Here is a 19,557-nt window from a genome sequence, read left to right on the forward strand (position 1 = left end):
TGGGACCTATAAATTCACCCGACGACACACATGTGATCTTTCAACCAACTTTGGTGCACTAGAGCATGTGCTTGTAGTTCAAATTTGAATTATGCACATTAAATACCCAGAAACTCAATTAATGTATAAAAAAGGCCAAACAAAACCCGGAATAATTCCAAAATTTAGCACGACACTTCTATTTGGTCTAATCTGCCTGTGTAAAAAATTAAGGCGGGAGAAGGCAGTGTACGTATGTCGTTTCGCACACGGAGGTGACACGTTCCCTCTCGGAACCACGAGCCTTCTTGAGGGAAGCTCCGGTTTGCAAGAATCTTACACCAAAGCTTGTCCCAATTCGGCCCAAAAAATTATCGCAGCATGTTCGTGCCATGTCATGACACCATGCCAAGTTTCATGGTTTTCAAGCATGTTTTGGATTTACAGGCATTATAAAAACCAAGTTTCTCAATCTTTCTGGTCGAACCACGACGCCCACATGTTTGAATTTCATTCCCATTTCTTGCATGGGACCTATAAATTCACCCAAAGGCACACATGTGATTTTTCAACAAACTTTGGTGCATTGGAGCATGTGCTTGTAGTTCAAATTTGAATTATGCACATTAAATGCCCAGAAACTCAATTAATGCATAAAAAGCCAAATGAACCTAGAATAATTCCAAATTTAAACACGACACTCATGTAGTAGTTGCATGTTCACTGTACGTAAACGTTCTAGCAATTCAAACACCATCCTTTCCCTCCGTAACACCATTTTGTCTTTCAAAACATAATGAGAAAAATCAGGTATACCACAAATAGTTTACTAGAAAGAATCGTATGGGATGCGATATAAAATATCTTGGCGCACCGTCTTGTCTGGCTTACGCAAGAAGCTTCGTCATCTATAGTCCACTGCCCCCACTTGAACCACACTTGCGCGCCAGTTTCTCGCGGCACCGAGCGAAATTTTTTTGCCACCGCGGAAATATCTATCTCCCCGCCCCCTCCCTCCCACCAAAAGCCACATTTCCACTGTTCCTCCTTGCTTTCCAAGTTCAAACCTTCACTGCTACTTACTGGCAGCTCAGCCTCCTCGCCAGCGACCCTTCTTATTGTAGCGCTGCCTCCTCGCCGGCTACCCTTCTTCTTGCAGTGCCGCCTCCTCATTGGCGACCCTTCTCCTTGCAGCGTCGCCTCCTCGCCGCCGACCCTTCTTGCTGCGCGGCCTCCTCGCCGCCGACCCTTCTTCTTGTTGCGCGGCCTCATCTATATGGTCAGGTAATCCACACCCCACCCACACGATCCTCCTCCTTTCCCATCCCACACGCCTCGACTGACGACGCGACACCTTCCATCGAAATCACTGCCCTCCTCCTCCAATTAAGCGCCGCCCACATCCATTTTGCATGCAGTATAACCTGGAGCTCAGTAGCATGCGGCCGCACGCGTGCACGAGGTCGCTATGGCTGCCATGCATGTCGACGCCAGATCTTGGAGGAACACCTCGTCTTCGAGGCCACCATCGACACCGCCACGCGGTTGTCTACTTTAAAATATAGTTTGTGCTGTTTTCTCGAGGCCACTGCCAGTGCCTTCTTAGTGATTTGTCCTTTGTAATGTAAATATGCAATCTGATGTTCAGTTAATAGTTTGGTCCTCTGAAATGTAATGTTCAGTTAACACTTTGGTCCAACAGTTGCTACATTTCGTAGTACTATTCTCAAGCATTCTTTGTTTTGTTAACTGTATTATCTTCTAGTACATGTTTCTATTCTGCAATGTCGTGGTCAGCTAACTATTTTGGTTCATTTGATCTGTTGTCCATTTAACTGTTTGGTTCAGTTCTACAATTTGATTTTCATTTGTTGTGGGTACAATTTTGTATTGTTATGCATGTGACACCAATCGAATTTGGTTGTACTCAATACATATTCTACTGATAGTATGGCAACTCTCAGTTAACCTGATCAAGATCTTCCTTATGTGTGTTGCAGGGAAACAATGGGAGACACTGCGGTTTACCATCGAGGTTTGTTCAAGCAGGGTCCTTTGGCTAATAGCACATTATTGTGCAATTGTAGGAATCATTCTAATATTTAGGTTTCTTACAATTTGGTCTTGCACATGTAGGTCCTGTTGTCAGAGGCTTAGACCCACTGTTCGACCCATTTTGCATATGGGGAAATGAGATGTCCATGAATATCAGTCAAGTAAAGAAACTCAGAAAGATTGTTAGGATGAAGAAACTTGCATGAATAACAGCAAGATCTTTGTTTGCACAATGAAGAAGACATCAGTCAACTATAGGATGGTACTAACTCTTTTACCTTGTTTTTACCCCTTGCGCCATTTCAAAATTTATAACATCGATTTATGCATAGCTTTGTTTTTAGTACTTTTCAAAGCAGTTCACCGATGATTACCTCTCGAACCACCTGCATGGTCAAGAGGCAAGGAAGGTATTCATTCAACACCCACGGTACAATATTGAAGTGTTGCTGAAGAGGACGAAGGTTGGGCGGGAAATTATCCATAGCCACTGGCCTAAAGTTGCAAGGACATTCAACATCACTCAAGGCTCAATATTTGCCTTCTGCTTCTGCAGTTTCCCAGATGAGATTCATCTATCTATTTACCGTGTATGATGCTACTTTCCAATGGTTTTTGATGATTCATGTGAAACTTGGTGCTGTTGTGTAATGGCGTAACTGAGTGCCGAAGCTATCTGATGTAATTCGATTATGAAATCCTGGTTGCTGTTATACGGATATGAAATATCTAGTGTGTTTTATAAGAAATATCAGTTTTATTAGTACATGTATTATCAATAATATGCTAATTATCCTACTTATTGGGGTTTTCTATTGCAGACGGTTACTTAGACAACACCATGGGCGATGAACTCAAACAACCCGCACGGTTTCTAGAAAGTAGGCGTGTTCAATCAACTAACAATCACACGTGGCTTACGTCAGCAAACTGTTTGCGTTAGGCCACCTTGCACAAACATTTCCACACAAACAACTATGTGTGATATACATAGCTACGGAAATGTTTTTCTAGGATTCACCGTGTGGGATGTACATACCTATGGAAATGTTTTTCTTGGATTACCGTGTGGGATGAACATACCTACGGAAATGATTGGGTTTTGATGCCTCGCCTGATGCACACGAGCTCATTTGGTGTCCCAGGAGGGCCTATCCCCGATGGTTTCTGGATCGTGTAGGAAGGACCACCCTATCACCCACACTCACTTGGCGATGGTTCCAAATGTTGTCGCGGAAAGGGGTTAAAAATCGTTTGTATAGCACGTCGATGTACTAATGACATGCCTACATTATATTTATGAACTAGAGTTAGTGTCGTATTGCACTAGATTATGAATATCACATGATGAATATCATCCAACAAATTACCGATCCAATGCCTACGAATTTATCCTATATTGTTCTTGCTAAGTTACTACTGCTATCGTTACTGTTGCACTTGCTACAAAACTACTGCTATCACTGTTACCGTTACTATTGTTGTTGCTACTACTATCAAATCTATCAACTACTTTGCTACTGATCACGTTGCTGTAGATAATTAATATCCAGGTGTGGTTGAATTGACAACTCAGCTGCTAATACTTGCAAAAAAAATCTGGCTCCCCTTGTGTCAAATCTATAAATTTGGGTTGAATACTCTACCCTCGAAAACTGTTGTGATCCCCTATACTTGTGGGTTATCAAGGACATGGAATTTTGTCAATTGCATCAACCTTAACTTTGTCCACCTCAATAACTCTTTTAGAAATTTTATGGCCCAAAACAATACCTTCATTAACCATAAAGTGGCACTTCTCCCAATTCAAGACAAGATTTGTTTGCTCGCATCTCTGCAAAACTTGATCCGGATTGCTTAAGCAATCATCAAAAGACTTCCCATAAATAGAAAAGTCATCGATGAAAACCTCAACAATCTTTTCAAAAAAGTCAGAGAATATAGCAGTCAGACATCTTTGAAAGGTAGCAGGTGCATTGCATAAACCGAAAGGCATATGTCTATAAGCATAAGTTCCAAAGGGACAAGTAAATGTGGTCTTTTCTTGATTAGGTTGAGAAACATGTATTTGTGAAAAACCAGAATATCCATCAAGGAAGCAAAAATGTGTGTGCTTAGATAATCTTTCTAGCATTTGATCAATAAAAGGCAGAGGGTAATGATCTTTTCTAGTTGCTTTGTTCAATTTTCTAGAATCAATTACCATTCTATAGCCTGTAACAATTCTTTGTGGAATAAGTTCATTCTTATCATTAGGAACAATAGTAATACCTCCTTTCTTAGGGACACAATGAACATGACTTACCCATCTACTATCAGCTATAGGATAGATTATACCTGCTTCCAGAAGTTTTAATATTTCTGTTCTTACCACTTCCTTCATATTTGGATTTAACCTACCTTGGTGATCAACAACGGGTTTAGCATCAGGTTCCATATTAATCTTCTTCTGACATAGAGTGGGACTAATGCCCTTTAAATCATCAAGAGTATATCCAATAGCAGCTCGGTGCTTCCTTAGAACTTTCAATAATCTTTCTTCTTCATGTTCTGAAAGGTTAGCACTAATAATAACAGGATATATCTTCTTCTCATCAAGATAAGCATATTTCAAAGTGTTTGGAAATTGTTTTAATTCAAATACATGATCACCTTTAGGTGGAGGAGGACCTCCTAGAGTTTCAATAGGCAAATTGTGTTTAAGCAGAGGACGTTGTTCAAAGAAAATATTATCTATTTCATTCCTTTCATGCATATGTAATCATTTTCATGGTCTAGCAGATATTGTTCTAGAGGATCAGGGGGCACAAAGCAAGACCAATTATTTCATCCATACTAGGCAATTCTTTTTAAGAGGTGTTCTACTAAACTTGTAAAAATTAAACTCATGAGACTCATCATCAAAACTAACACCGACATTTTGCTTCTAACAATCTATTTTAGCATTAACGGTGTTCAAGAAAGGTCTACTAAAAATAATGGGACAAAAATCATCTTGTGAGGAACCAAGAACAAGAAAATCAGTAGGGTATTTTATTTTCCCACACAAGACTTCAACATCTCTAACGATCCCAATTGGTGATATAGTATCTCTACTAGCAAGTTTCATAGTAACATCTATGTCTTCTATCTCTGCGGGTGGTATGTCATTCATAATTTCTTGATATAAGGTAAAGGGAATAGCACTCACGCTAGCACTTATGTCGCATAAACCATGATAAGAGTGATCTCCTATTTTAACTGAGACAACGGGCATGCCAACAACAGGTCTATGTTTATCTTTTTTATCGGGTTTGGCAATTCTAGCAGCTTCTTCATAGAAGTAAATAACATGCCCATCTATATTTTCTTCCAATAGATCCTTAACCATAGCAACACTAGGTTATACTTTGATTTGTTCATCAGGTTTAGGTGTTCTAATATAACTTTTGTTAACCACAATCGAAACTTTAGCATGTTCCTTGATCCTAACAGGGAAAGGTGGTTTCTCAATATAAGTAGTAGGAACAACTGGATCAACATTATAAATTATGGTTTCCTCTTTAGCTAGTACCGGTTCTTTAATTTCTTCTTTAATAGGTGGGTGATATTTAAACCACTTCTCCTTAGGGAGATCAACATGAGTAGCAAATGATTCACAAAAGGAGGCTACTATCTCAAAGTCAAGTCCATATTTAGTGCTAAACTTTTGAAAAGCATCGGTATACATAAAATATTTAACACAATCAAACTTAATCTTAATACCTGACTCTTTACCTTCATCGAGTTCTCAATCTTCAAAGTTGCATTCAATTCTTTCCAAAAGATCCCACCGAAATTCAATAGTCTTCTTCATAAAAGAACCAGCACAAGAAGTATCAAGCATGGATCGATCACTATGAGAAAGCTGAGCATAAAAATTCTGGATAATAATTTCTCTTGAGAGCTCATGATTGGGGCATCAATATAACAATGAGTTAAGCCTCCCCCAAGCTAGAGCGATACTTTATCCTTCACGAGGCCAAAAATTATATATATATATATAATTCCGATCACGATGAACTAGATGCATAGGATAATTTTTTTGATGAAACCCCAATGTCAATCGATTTCGATTCCAAGATCTAATATCATCGCATAGCCTATACCATGCCAATGCTTCTTCCCTTCAAAGATAAAGGGAAAACCATATTCTTAACTTCATCTCCTGGTAAACCTGCAAGTTTAAACAATCCAAAAATTTCTTCCACATATATCAAGTGCATATCAGGATGTTCGGTTCCGTCTCCTGCATAAGGATTAGCTAGCAGTTGTTCTATCATACCCGAAGGAATTTCATATTCAATAATTTCAGTAAGTGCATTAGGTTGAGGGGTAGCTAATTTTGGTTCCGGTCGAGGTGAAGATACCCCGAGCAAACCCCTCAAAGGATTGTTTTCCATAGTGACAAGTGACAATAAATTTCAGCACGTAGTAATAATTTTTCCTTACCAAGAGCGCTTCACTCCCCAGCAACGGCGCCAGAAAATAGCCTTGATGACCCACAAGTACATGGGATCATTTTTAGCCTTTTTGATAAGTAAGAGTGTCGAACCCAACGAGGAGCAGAAGGAAATGACAAGTGGTTTTCAGCAAGGTAATGTCTGCAAGTGCTAAAATTGTAAGTAACAGAGTAGTCTCATAGCAAGATAATTTGTAACGAGCAAGTAACGATAATAGTAACAGAAGTGCAGCAATATAGCCCAATCCTTTTCAGGCAAAGGACAAGCCAAAACGGTCTCTTATAATAAGCAAAGCGTTCTTGAGGGTACACGGGAATTTATCTAGTCACTTTCATCATGTTGGTTTGATTCGTGTTCGCTACTTTGGTAATTTGTTATGTGGGTGGACCGGTGCTTAGGTGCTGTTCATACTTGAACAAACCTCCTACTTATGATTAACCCCCTCGCAAGCTTCCACAACTACGAGAAAAGTATTAAGAATAAATTCTAACCATAGCATTAAACTTTTGGATCCAATCGGTCCCTTACGGAATAGCGCATAAACTAGGGTTTAAGCTTCTGTCACTCTCGCAACCCATTATCTAATAACTGCTTCACAATGCATTCCCTTAGGCCCAAATATGGTGAAGTGTCATGTAGTCGACGTTCACATGACACCACTAAGGGAATCACAATATACATACTATCAAAATATCGAACACATTTCAAGTTCACATGATTACTTGCAAATGATTTCTCCCGTGACCTCAAGAATAAAAGTAACTACTCACAAATGATAATCATGCTCAAGATCATAAGGGTATTAAATAGTATATTGGATCTTAACATATAATCTTCCACCAAATAATCCATATAGTAATCAACTATAAGATGTAATCAACACTACTAGTCACCCACAAGTGCCAATCTATAGCTCCGGTAACAAGATTGAACACAAGAGATGGACTAGGGTTTGAGAGGAGATGGTGATGTTGAATATGTTGATGGAGATTTCCATCCCCAAGATGGGAGAGTTGTTGGTGATGATGATGACGATGATTTCCCCTCCGGGAGGGAAGTTTCCCCGGCGGAATCGCTCCGCCAGAGGGCAAAAGTGCTCCTGCCCAAGTTCTTCTTCGAGATGACGGCTCTCCGTCCCGAAAGTCCTCTCCTTATTTTTCTAGGTCAAAATGACTTATATACCAAAAGATGGGCACCGGAGGTGGCCCGGGCTGAGCACAACCCACTAGGGCGCGCCTAGGGGGCCAGGCGCGCCCTGGTGTCTTGTGCTCACCAGGTGGCCCCTCTAGTGGTTATTTGCTCCACTATTTATTATTTATTCCATAAAAAATCCTCGTGAAGTTTCATCTTGTTTGGAGTTGTGCAGAATAGGTGGCTTGACGTAGCTTTTCCAGGTCTAGATTTCCAGCTGCCGGAATTCTCTCTCTTTGTGTGTACCTTGCATATTATGAGAGAAAATGCATTAGAATTACTCCAAAAAGCATTATTATACATAAAAAATTATAAATAACAATAGTAAACATGATGTAAAATGGACGTATCACTCCATCTATTGCTTTGGGCATATATGAGAATATATAGGCGCAGAAACTAGGTCGGTGGAGTCACGAGGGGCCCACAAGGGTGGGGGCGCGCACTACCCCCCTGGGTGTGCCCTCCGTCCTTATGGCCACCTCGTGGCTTCTCTAACTTGCACTCCATGTCTTATGTATGTCTTCTGGTCTAAGAAATATTATCGTGAAAATTTTATTCCATTTGGACTCTATTTGGTATTCCTTTTCTACGAAACTCTAAAATAAGGAAAAAACAGAAACTGACACTGGGCTCTAGGTTAATAGGTTAGTCCAAAGAATATTACTCCCTCCGTTCCTTGATATAAGGTTTATAGATTTTTCAGAAAAATGTGAAATATAAGGTGTATTGCGATGCACCACTCGTCTGGATAATGTTTTTAGGGATTTGATTACATTTTCTTATATTAGGAAAGCTTCTCTATTTTCTCATATTAATTAGTCAGGTATAATCTCGCCCAAAAGTTGTGAAAATTTTCCTTCACATGCATTTTTTAATTTTCGTGCCAAAAATATACACCCTATATTAAGAAATGGAGGGAGTATAAACTAGCATATTAATGCATATAAAATATCCAAAATAGATAATATAATAGCATGGAACAATCAAAAATTATAGATGTTGGGGAACGTAGTAATTTAAAAAAAAATCCTACGCACGCGCAAGATCATGGTGATGCATAACAACGAGAGGGGAGAGTGTCTTCCACGTACCCTCGTAGACCGTAAGTGGAAGCGTTATGACAACACGGTTGATGTAGTCATACGTCTTCACGATCGACCGATCCTAGTACCGAACGTACGGCACCTCCGCGATCTGCACACGTTCAGCTGGTGACGTCCCACGAACTCACGATCCAGTAGAGCTTCGATGGAGAGTTCCGTCAGCGCGACGGCGTGATGATGGTGTTGATGAAGCTACCGACGCAGGGCTTCGCCTAAGCACCGCTACGATATAACCGAGGTGGATTATGGTGGAGGGGGGCACCGCACACAGCTAAAAGATCAATGATCAACTTGTGTGTCCACGGGGTGCCCTTGCCCCCGTATATAAAGGAGCAAGGAGGGAGGCCGGCCGGCCCTAGGAGGGCGTGCCAAGAGGAGGAGGAGTCCTCCTAGCGGGAATAGGACTCCCCTTTCCTAGTCCCACTAGGAGGGGGAAGGAAGGAGTGGGAGAGGGGAAAGGCAAGAGGGGCGCCCCCCTTCCTTGTCCTATTTGGACTCAAGGGGAGGGGGCGCGGCCTGCCCTGGCCGGCCCCTCTATCTCTCTCCACTAGGGCCCATCAAGGCCCATTAGCCCCCGTGGGTTCCGGTAACCCCTTTGGCAGTCCAGTTTTCTCCGAGATCACCCAAAACCCTTCCGGTGTCCGAATATAGCCGTCCAATATATCAATCTTTATGTCTCGACCATTTCGAGACTCCTCGTCATGTTCGTGATCACATCCGGGACTCCGAACCACCTTCGGTACATCAAAACACATAAACTCATAATACCGATTGTCACCGAACGTTAAGCGTGCGGACCCTACGGGTTCGAGAACTATGTAGACATGACCGAGACTCATCTCCGGTCAATAACCAATAGCGGAACTTGGATGCTCATATTGGTTCCTATATATTCTATGAAGATCTTTATCGGTCAAACCGCATAACATACGTTGTTCCCTTTGTCATCGGTATGTTACTTGCCTGAGATTCGATTGTCGGTATCTCAATACCTAGTTCAATCTCGTTACCGGCAAGTCTCTTTACTCGTTCCGTAATACATCATCCCGCAACTAACTCATTAGTTGCATTGCTTGCAAGGCTTATAGTGATGTGCATTACCGAGATGGCCTAGAGATACCTCTCCGACAATCGGAGTGACAAATCCTAATCTCGATCTATGCCAAGTCAACAAGTACCATCGGAGACACCTGTAGAGCACCTTTATAATCACCCAGTTACGTTGTGCCATTTGGTAGCACACAAAGTGTTCCTCCGGTATTCGGGAGTTGCATAATCTCATAGTCATAGGAACATGTATAAGTCATGAAGAAAGCAATAGCAATATACTAAACGATCAAATGCTAAGCTAATGGAATGGGTCAAAACAATCACATCATTCTCTAATGATGTGATCCCGTTAATCAAATGACAACTCATGTCTATGGTTAGGAAACTTAACCATCTTTGATTCAACGAGCTAGTCAAGTAGAGGCATACTAGTGACGCTTTGTTTGTCTATGTATTCACACATGTACTAAGTTTCTGGTTAATACAATTCTAGCATGAATAATAAACATTTATCATGATATAAGAAAATATAAATAACAACTTTATTATTGACTCTAGGGCATATTTCCTTCAATAGATACGTTGGAGACATATCACATATTATGTATTGGGCACACCTTCTAGTTTCCTTATATACTTGAGGTCGTGGTCCACCGTTGTATATCATATATATGTGCAATTTGCATCTGAGTAATACATTGTGCAATTCTCATAACATACATGGTATCAGTTTTTTAGGTTTAGGACCTCGCTTCTGCTCCGCCGCCGCACGCCTCCTCCGCGCTGCCGCCTCCACCGCCCTACCCGCCGTCGTCGTGCGCCTCCTTCGCGCCACCGCCGCCCTAGCTGCCATAGCCAGGCACCTTCTCCGCGCTGTTGTCGCCGCTACCTCCTCCCTCGCCGCGCGCGCTTTCCCTGTCGCTGCCCTCACCGCCACCGCCCTCTGCCGTCGCGTGCCACCCCGCGGCCACCAAACCCTTGTGTCGCCGCCGCCGCTTTCCTTAGCCGCTGCTGCATCTCCACCCCACACTGCCGCCGCACCTCTCCCTAGACGCCACCGCCACAAACCCTAACCCTAGCCTGAGCCGCACCACCACCTCACCGCCATGTCGTCCATCACCTCGTCCTGCTCCACCATCAACTCCAACCCGTTAGCCGATGCCAACCCTCCCGACGTCAACGACATCCACAACCTCAAGATCTACGAGCGGATTCCCGTTCGTCTCTCCCAAACGGACTCCTCCTACTACACGTGGAAGACGTACTTCTCCCTCGTGTTCCAGGAGTACCACGTCGTCGACCATGTGGAAGGCTCTGTCGACTCCAGCCTCGTCCCCGACTTCCATGACTGGTCCACCATCGACGCCACGCTCATCTGGTGGTTCTTCTTCACCATCTCGCCGGACCTGTTTCACACGGTCGTGCAAGACGACGATGATGCTCACGTCGTGTGGACCAAGCTGAATAGGCTCTTCACCGACAATCGCCTTCAACGTCGTGTTTTTTTGCAGCAAGAGTTTTCTGGATGCCACCAGGACAACTCCTCCATCGACGACTATTGTCGCTGCCTCAAGACTCTCGCTGACAAGCTCCACGATATTGGCGCGAAGCAATGTTGGGGACATCGCTTATCGGGAACTTATCGGCCGACCCAGGATAAGGGGTAAATCGGCCATTTTATCGGCATATCGGCCAATTTATTGCCATATCGGCTGATTTATCGGCCGATTTATCTTATCGGTCTGACAGAGGTAAGCGATAAATCGGCTGATTTATTGGCATATCAGAAGATATCTTGAATAGTGGTGCGAAGGTTGACGATGATCTCCTTCTCAGCACGCTCACCGCCGGCCTCAACGAGGACTTCGGCAACGCCGCGGCGAACCTTACCCTCATCCCCGAGCCCTCCTTCGCCAAGTTCGTTGCTTACCTCCGGCTGGAGGAGCGGCGGATGAAGCAGGTGAAGGTGCGGGCCATCCACACCGCCCTTGCCGCCGCCACCCGCCGCCCGGCTGCGCCCCAACAGCAACGTCACCCGACGCCCTACCCGCAGCCGTCGCAGCAACCGCCGCCGCTACCCTTGCCGCTGCCCCCGTACGGGGCCCTCGCTCCTCCCATGCCGCCCGAGGCGGGCGGCACCGCGGAGGTAGGCGCGACGGCCGGTGTGGCGGCCAGCAGCAGCTGCATGCCCTCCTCGCCAGTAGTAGCAGCTCCAGGTGCCTCCTCCGTGGGCCGGCAGGTACAACCCGTGGACCGGTGTCGTTCATGCGTACACCATGCCGGTCCCACGGTCCCCTGCACCGACTCTTCCCGTGCTGCGTTCGCCGGCGCATCAGGCATACTACGCGGCTCCGCGGCCCTATGGAGGGTACCCACCGCCGCAACTGAGTGGCGGCTACGGCTTCTCGATGGCGCCGCCGTCACCTTCGCCGGTGCTGCCATTGGCGCCTTGGGATCCGGCGCTTCTTGCCGCACTGCACACCGCCCCTACGCCGAACAACTACACTGGAGGCGGTGATTGCTACATGGACGCCGGGGCTACGGCTCACATGTTTGCTCATCCTGGTAATCTTGCCTCCTTCACTCCCGTCACCACCGACCGCCGCATCAGTGTCAGTGATGGTTCCACCCTCCCTATTACACGCCGGGCACACTTCTTTTCCTTCTAATTCCATGCATTTATCTTTGTCTAACATACTTGTGTCACCTCATCTTATTAAGAATCTTATTTCCGTCTGTTGTTTCATTCGTGAAAATCTTGTTACTGTTGAATTTGACGAGCTTGGTTTTTGTGTCAAGGACGCTCGAACCAGGATGGTACTTCAGCGATGTGACAGCCCCGACGAGCTCTATCTGGTGCATTCGCCTTCCTCCACGACCACCGCACCGGTCGCCCTCTCTACTGGCGTTGATCCCTGGCACGCTAGTCTGGGTTATCCCAACCCCGTCACCCTTCGTCATATTCTTAGGAGTTTCAGTTTCAGTTGTAATATGATAGAGGATCACACTTGTCATGCTTGTCGTGTCGGCAAACACATTCATCTTCCGTTTAATAACTCCACCACCATTGCTTGTACGAGTCCGTGCGCATCGCCTGTACCATCCACCACGAGTGGTGGCAGCTCCGCGTCAACGAGGTGGAGCGTGACCGCTTGTCGATGAGATTGCGGCGGAGGTAGGCACCAAGGCACCGCATGTGGTGGCTGACTGGAACGTCGCCAACGCTTGCATCTCCTTATCGTGGCGTAACGACTACGATGTCGGACCGTCCAATTCGATCATCGATCTCACTTCCACCGGCGACGTCGATGGTCGGTGGGCAGATTCCGACGAGGGGTAGGCTGTGGGTCATGGACGTACCCCATATCTTACAAAGAGCAGAATAGGGTTGAGTTTATTTTTTTTGTTATGTAAAAAATAATCTTGATGATATTAATGAAAATACTATATGTCCACGTTTATTTGGTGCACCGTATTGAATGATCGGCTCTTTTAAAGCAGTTTGCGGACACGTCCGTCAATTTTTTTTTATTTTTTTGAGAATGACACGTCCAACATTTGGTTTGTGTATTTTGGCGTATAGCGCTGGAATTGCTGTAAACACGCACACAGACCCATCGGTACGCTTGGTCGCTCGCGTTTGGGCCACCCATATCCCATCGCTGGGTCCATTCGCCTGTCCCGGTTGCTTGCAGTGGGACGGATCACCTCGCGTCCGCGTCGTAGACCCGCCCATCCGTTTCAAAAATGGGTTTGGCTCCCCTCTGTCAGTCAATCACCTAGCCGACTGTGGTAGCCAGCGCGGCTCTTAGGTCATGTACAATGGTTGATAGAACAGTTTTATCTTAAGTCTTGCATATATTTTAAAGATGACAAAAAGTATGTCTACAATGGGTTACATCTTAGCCTTATCTTCAATAAATAGTAATTCCTTAAAACATGATGAGACAAATTATGCTAAAAGATCATCTCTGGTCTTATTTTAAATAAAAGAAGACAAGCCTTTTCTTATGAGTTCTTTTTCCTCCATTTCATCATTTATCCTACGTGGCACTTCTAAGATAGCATTATTATACATGTCCTTATACGATTGTTTGCGCCACTAGCACGTGCAAATCCAAACGAGTGCGTCCAATCCTGAATGAATTCAGTAGGCCATTAGGCCCGAGCGTTTCATGCGGGATGCGACACGACACGAGAGACTAGTACTTGGTCTCGGTGCATCACGAGACGAGAGGACCCGGGCAGTCAGTGGCCGGCCGTCGCTGATTGATTCGAGTTGAAGGAATCAAGGAAGCAACAACGGCGTCAAGGCAAACCATCCATCCTTTCTCGAGCCATCAAGACCGCTAGCTCTAGCGTAGCGATTATTCAGGTCAGGTCAAACCCACTGACGCGACGAAAGCAATTTTTTTCTCTTTTTTTTTGCGCTTCGCGTAATGCAAGGAAAACAATGCCCATCTTCTGCGGCGACCATCTTATCGAATCGACCTCCAATTGGAATGTCCCATTATTTTCTCAATCAATGTCCCATGCAACAATCTAGAGTACCATCTATGGATGGATCTTATATACTACTAGTGCTTGTATAAAAGAACAAAATGTCAGCAGCCGGAGAACCGGGCCTGCATGTCCCCCGGAGATCCAAAGATGATTAGACACAAAATCTCGCGCTAGCCTGGCGGGAGCCGGACACGGCTTTCCGGCCCGGCCCATCCCCATCCGTCAACTAACCTCCCCCCTCTCTTCATCTTCAAATTAAAAACCCAGGGCACCCAACCGCACCACCTCCTCCTCCTCCTATTCCTCCCCTGTCCCCGCACTTGCCACATCCAGCAGCCCGGAGCAGACCCGCCTCAACGCAGCAGGCAGCAATGCCTCCGGACGGCGACGCGGAGCTGGCGGCGGACGAGCTGCAGAGCCTCAGCTTCGGCTCCTCCGAGCGCTCCCGCTCCGCCTCCACCGTCTCCACCGCCACGGCCTCCTGCTCCACCTCCTCCTCCTCGGGGCCAATCGCCGGCGTCCCCGCGCCGCGCTCCTGCAACCCCTCCGCCCTCGCCCCGCGCCTCGGCACGGTGCAGCTGTCGGACATCCGCTTCGTGCGGAGGCTCGGGGCCGGGGACATCGGCAGCGTCTACCTGGCCGAGGTGAAGGGCAAGGGCGGGGCGCTGGTGGCGGCCAAGGTGATGGACCGGAAGGAGCTCCAGGGCCGCAACAAGGAGGGCCGCGCGCGCACCGAGCGCGAGATCCTCGAGGCCGTCGACCACCCCTTCCTCCCGCGCCTCTACGGGGTCGCCGAGGGCGAGCGCTGGTCCTGCCTCCTCACCGAGTTCTGCCCCGGCGGCGATCTCCACGTCCTCCGCCAGAGGCAGCCGCACCGCCGATTCTCCGAGGCCGCCGTCAGGTACTACGCCACCTCCTCCTTCGTCACAACTACATAGGCATTCATGCACTTAATTATACTACCTCGAAAAATCAAACTTTTTCATAGTCTCTGTTTCTGTCTCTGTGGAAGCAAAAAAAAAAAGAATCAACAATTGCAAGGTTTGATCAGATTTTGTTAGGCTAAAACCGACGGTGAAGTAGCTACTAGTGATCACATAGCCTTTCCGGTTCCGGAGAAGAATGTGGCCGGTTTCCTGCGCGTTCTAGTCGGCTTCGTCTGTTTCACTTTGCCGTTTCTCCCCCCACTTTTGGCATAGTTTAATTAGAGCACTCCATTTTTAAGGATCTAGTGGACGCAAAGCCCAGTTCCGCGCATGGTTCCGCTGGCCCCATGTGTCTTCGGTTGGGCACGCATTTGTCCATTCATATGCAGTGCTTGTCTAGCCACAGTGCCCCTCATCCTGAAAACACAAGGCATAATAATATGACATCGATTGCTGCTGCCCCTTTGGACGGATCCCTAACCAAGATGGCAGGCACCATGGAGATAGCTTCCTTAACAGCACACGACCGCGACACATGAGGATGATACCGTTTTGCAAAACGGAGCCATGAATGAATGAAATAAACATCCAAACGACATCTTGCCCTGTTTCTTCGCATTCATGGGCCATCCCATCGATATCTCCCATGGCGTGGTGTTGGGTCCAGCTGCTCTCACTGTCGCGTCGCCAACAACAGTTTCTTGGTTGCTGATCATGCTCTCGGCTCTGAACCCAGCCAGCGGCCACACAGTTGCACGCCCACATTATCATCTCGCAGTGACCAGTCAGTCAGTCAGTCAGTCAGGAAGTGTTTGCATGTGGAGACCGGCAGCGCCCGCCCTGAAACCAAGCCTGCCCATGCGGAAGTGATGAAAAGCTGGGCTCGGCATATGCGCTTGCATGCTTCCCTCCTTTGCCGCATCTCTCTCCTTTTTCTCATCATTTTGTGCCTGCCGACGATATACTATACGAACGCTGATGTTACTTCCTTCCGGAATAGACTTAAAGTAGTATTATTCCCGGCCGTATGTACTACATCCATCGCTATGGGCGAGAAGAAGAAAAAAGGCAACAAATACGAGCTTTTCCTTTACTAAGGCCTCCTTTCGTTCATAGGATTGAAAAATCATAGGAATAGAAAAGTCATAGGAAATAAGATGACATGCATCTCAAATTCTATGCATAGGAATAGAAAAGAAGATGCCCTTTGATTCACACCATAGGATTTTTTTCATTGAGCCTAGCTAATGTTTATTTTCCTATGAAATGTGGAGGATAGGAAGAATTCCTCCATAGAAATAGGATTTCATTCCTACAAACCAAAGAGCTCTGAAGGAATTTTTTCTATAGAAATCCTATCCTATGAAAATCCTATAAAATTCCTCCAAATCAAAGGAGGCTTAAAATGTGCAGTAAAGATAAGAAACAACAATATGAATTCACGGGAAAATAATGTCTTTGCTTAAACTTTGTGTAGAAACAAAAGGAAAAAAATAGGAGAGTGCAGCATGAGTTCATGAACGAGCGGCGGCCAAAAATATAGCAACAGTAAAATATGCTTTCGGCGGGCGCCATTGTATGCACGCACTCCGTTAAAAAGCCCACGTCGTACAACGTACTCCCACCCACACACACATACATACTATATACAGCCTTGCGAATGACGTGCACTCCAGCAGAAATGAAGCCTCGTTTCACGGGGCAGCACTAGTTGTTGCAGTACGAGCACTAGCAGCAGCCAGCGGTAGGCAGTAGTAGGTAGGAGTAGTTTGTATGCAAGGGCGTCGTGAATTTGGGTGGTACCTGCAACAGTCTTACTACTACCATCAACGTGTCGTGTGGCTTTATGGCAAGGCCGGTCGCCGTAGGCATTGCCGGTGGTGCACACGAGCCGCCCACCGTCCCTCCGCCCCGTGCTACGGCGCCGGAACCGGTCGCGGAACATGGCTTTTAAAATATACTCTCACCCTCATAAAACACCGGTGCGTGCTTGTGCTTGTGCTTGCTTGGTCAAAGACCCAAGAGAGGCCAGCTTTTATTAACCCCCATGTGATTTGCCAAGAATCACAGCTCTGAAACACACGCACAGCACAGCACAGACATGGCCGCCCATGAATGCGGTCGACATCACGTAGTAAGGATTAAGCTAATTAACCCGATGAAGGAACTATGAATCGAGTACATGCACACATGATGCTCGCCATTAAACTAGTCTAGGCTCCACCCCAACGTGCAACGCCCCCGCATCAATGATGCGCTAATTCCAGTACTGTCTCTTGCCTTTCTTCCGCCTCTGACTTTTTTGCTTGCTAGTAGGAGTAGCACTACTGGAGCGCACAGTGTCAGCCACCGTGCTAGCTTAGCTTAGCTAGGTTCAGATATACAGGTGAGTATGTGTCTTTTGGTTGCATGTGAATAAAGTCAAGAGTACGCTTTTGTGCTATGCAATTAGTTGCTTCTGTAGTAGTACTGTTTTCTTTTTCCACCAAACATGCACCGGGTCCATCGTTTCAGCCTGCTGGCTGTAAAATCTCGTTGCTAATTCGTAATTTTGGTTGCATTTGATAGATTATAGTACTAGTAGTGGCAATGGTGAATGACATGTAGTGTACTGCGGCAGGTTCTACGTGGCGGAGGTGGTGGCTGCGCTGGAGTACATTCACATGCTGGACATCGTGTACCGGGACCTCAAGCCGGAGAACGTGCTGGTCCGCGCCGACGGCCACATCATGCTCACCGACTTCGACCTCTCCCTCAAGTGCGACCCGACGGCCCCGACTCCGGCGCACGTCATCTCCGACCCCGTCGGCCTCACCGGCCGCCCCTCCGCGTCGTCCACCTGTATCATCCCTTCCTGCATCGTACCGTCGGTGTCCTGCTTCAGCCTCTTCCCCGGCCGCGGCCGCCGGCGCCGGCGCCGCAAGAAGGCCTCGGGCGGCGGTGGCGGGGGCCTGAACGGCAGCAGCGACGGCAGCCTCCCCACCGGCGTGCTGGACCTGGAGTTCGTGGCGGAGCCGGTGGAGCTCCGGTCCATGTCGTTCGTGGGCACGCACGAGTACCTGGCCCCGGAGATCGTGTCGGGCGAGGGCCACGGCAGCTCGGTGGACTGGTGGACGCTGGGCATCTTCATCTTCGAGCTCCTCTACGGGGTGACGCCCTTCAAGGGGTACGACAACGAGATGACCCTGGCCAACATCGTGGCCCGCGCGCTCGAGTTCCCCAAGGACCCCTCCGTCTCCTCCGCCGCCAGGGACCTCGTCACCGCGCTGCTCGCCAAGGACCCGGCGCGCAGGCTCGGCGCCACCGTCGGCGCCGCGGCCATCAAGCGCCACCCATTCTTCAACGGCGTCAACTGGGCGCTGCTCCGCTGCGCCACGCCGCCCTACGTGCCCCCGCCTTTCAGCGCCGCGGTCGCCACGGCCGCTGGCTCCGGCGGCCCCGGGAAGAAGAACAGCCCCAACGACGACGACGACGACATGTCGGACGACAGCTGCCCCGGCACGCCCGTGGAGTACTACTAGATCGGATCAGACACGAGGAAGCTCCCGCGCACGCACGCACGTACGTGCAACCAACAAGATGCTGCCACTGACGGGACCCAAGCTGGAAGCTCGTACCACCCTTGTCCGACCCTGGCGCACGTGGTGGACCGCGCTGGATGGCGCGCACGAGGCGGCCTTTGGTTGGGAGCAGGGCGCGCGCGCGCGGCCAGGCGCGGCGCTGTCGCGTCAAATAGTTGCCGGCAGCGGCTGCGTCTGCGTGCGTGCGTACACGCCGTTCCAATAATAATTTATCGTTGCTTCTTTCTAGTATTTTGACTTTACATGGAGTAGATGTATGACACATAGTTAGCACTTGTAGCAGTAGTAGAGTTGTATTATGAGCTCTGTTTGCTAGTATGTCAGGGTTTTGCTCTGCTTGTAGTGGAGCTTTTTTGTGCAAAGATGGTTAATAATTTGATGTGCGTTTTGGGGATGGAGCTGCAGTACTTTTACGAATGATGAGGCCGGGGGCAAGGAGACATGGCTCATGATAGACCATCGGGTCTGGGCTTTGGGCGGCAGCCGGGGGACACGAACCGGTGGAGCGAAAGACGGCGAGAGCTGCAGCGGGGATCGATCATTGCCCCGGGAATTCTGCGCACTGCTTTCCCTTTCCCTGCGCGCTCGTGCGCCCGCGTTTGCCACCAAACTCGCTGATCGCACGTACTTCTAGATGTGATATTCATATTAGTACTCCAGATGATCGGATCGATGGCCCAGTAAA

General features: G+C 47.4%; 1 protein-coding gene across 1 annotated transcript; it reads left to right on the forward strand.

The window, feature by feature from the left end:
• The first annotated feature begins 14,632 nt into the window (after nt 1–14,632).
• LOC119302424 (serine/threonine-protein kinase D6PKL2-like) lies at nt 14,633–19,243 on the forward strand. Its single transcript, XM_037579465.1, has 2 exons — nt 14,633–15,266; nt 17,912–19,243. The coding sequence occupies exons 1-2, from the start codon at nt 14,737–14,739 to the stop codon at nt 18,810–18,812; spliced, it is 1,431 nt and encodes a 476-aa protein (XP_037435362.1). The 5' UTR covers nt 14,633–14,736; the 3' UTR covers nt 18,813–19,243.
• Nucleotides 19,244–19,557: the final 314 nt, after the last annotated feature.

Source organism: Triticum dicoccoides, chromosome 5A (genome assembly GCF_002162155.2).
Source record: "Triticum dicoccoides isolate Atlit2015 ecotype Zavitan chromosome 5A, WEW_v2.0, whole genome shotgun sequence".
NCBI lineage: Eukaryota > Viridiplantae > Streptophyta > Magnoliopsida > Poales > Poaceae > Triticum > Triticum dicoccoides.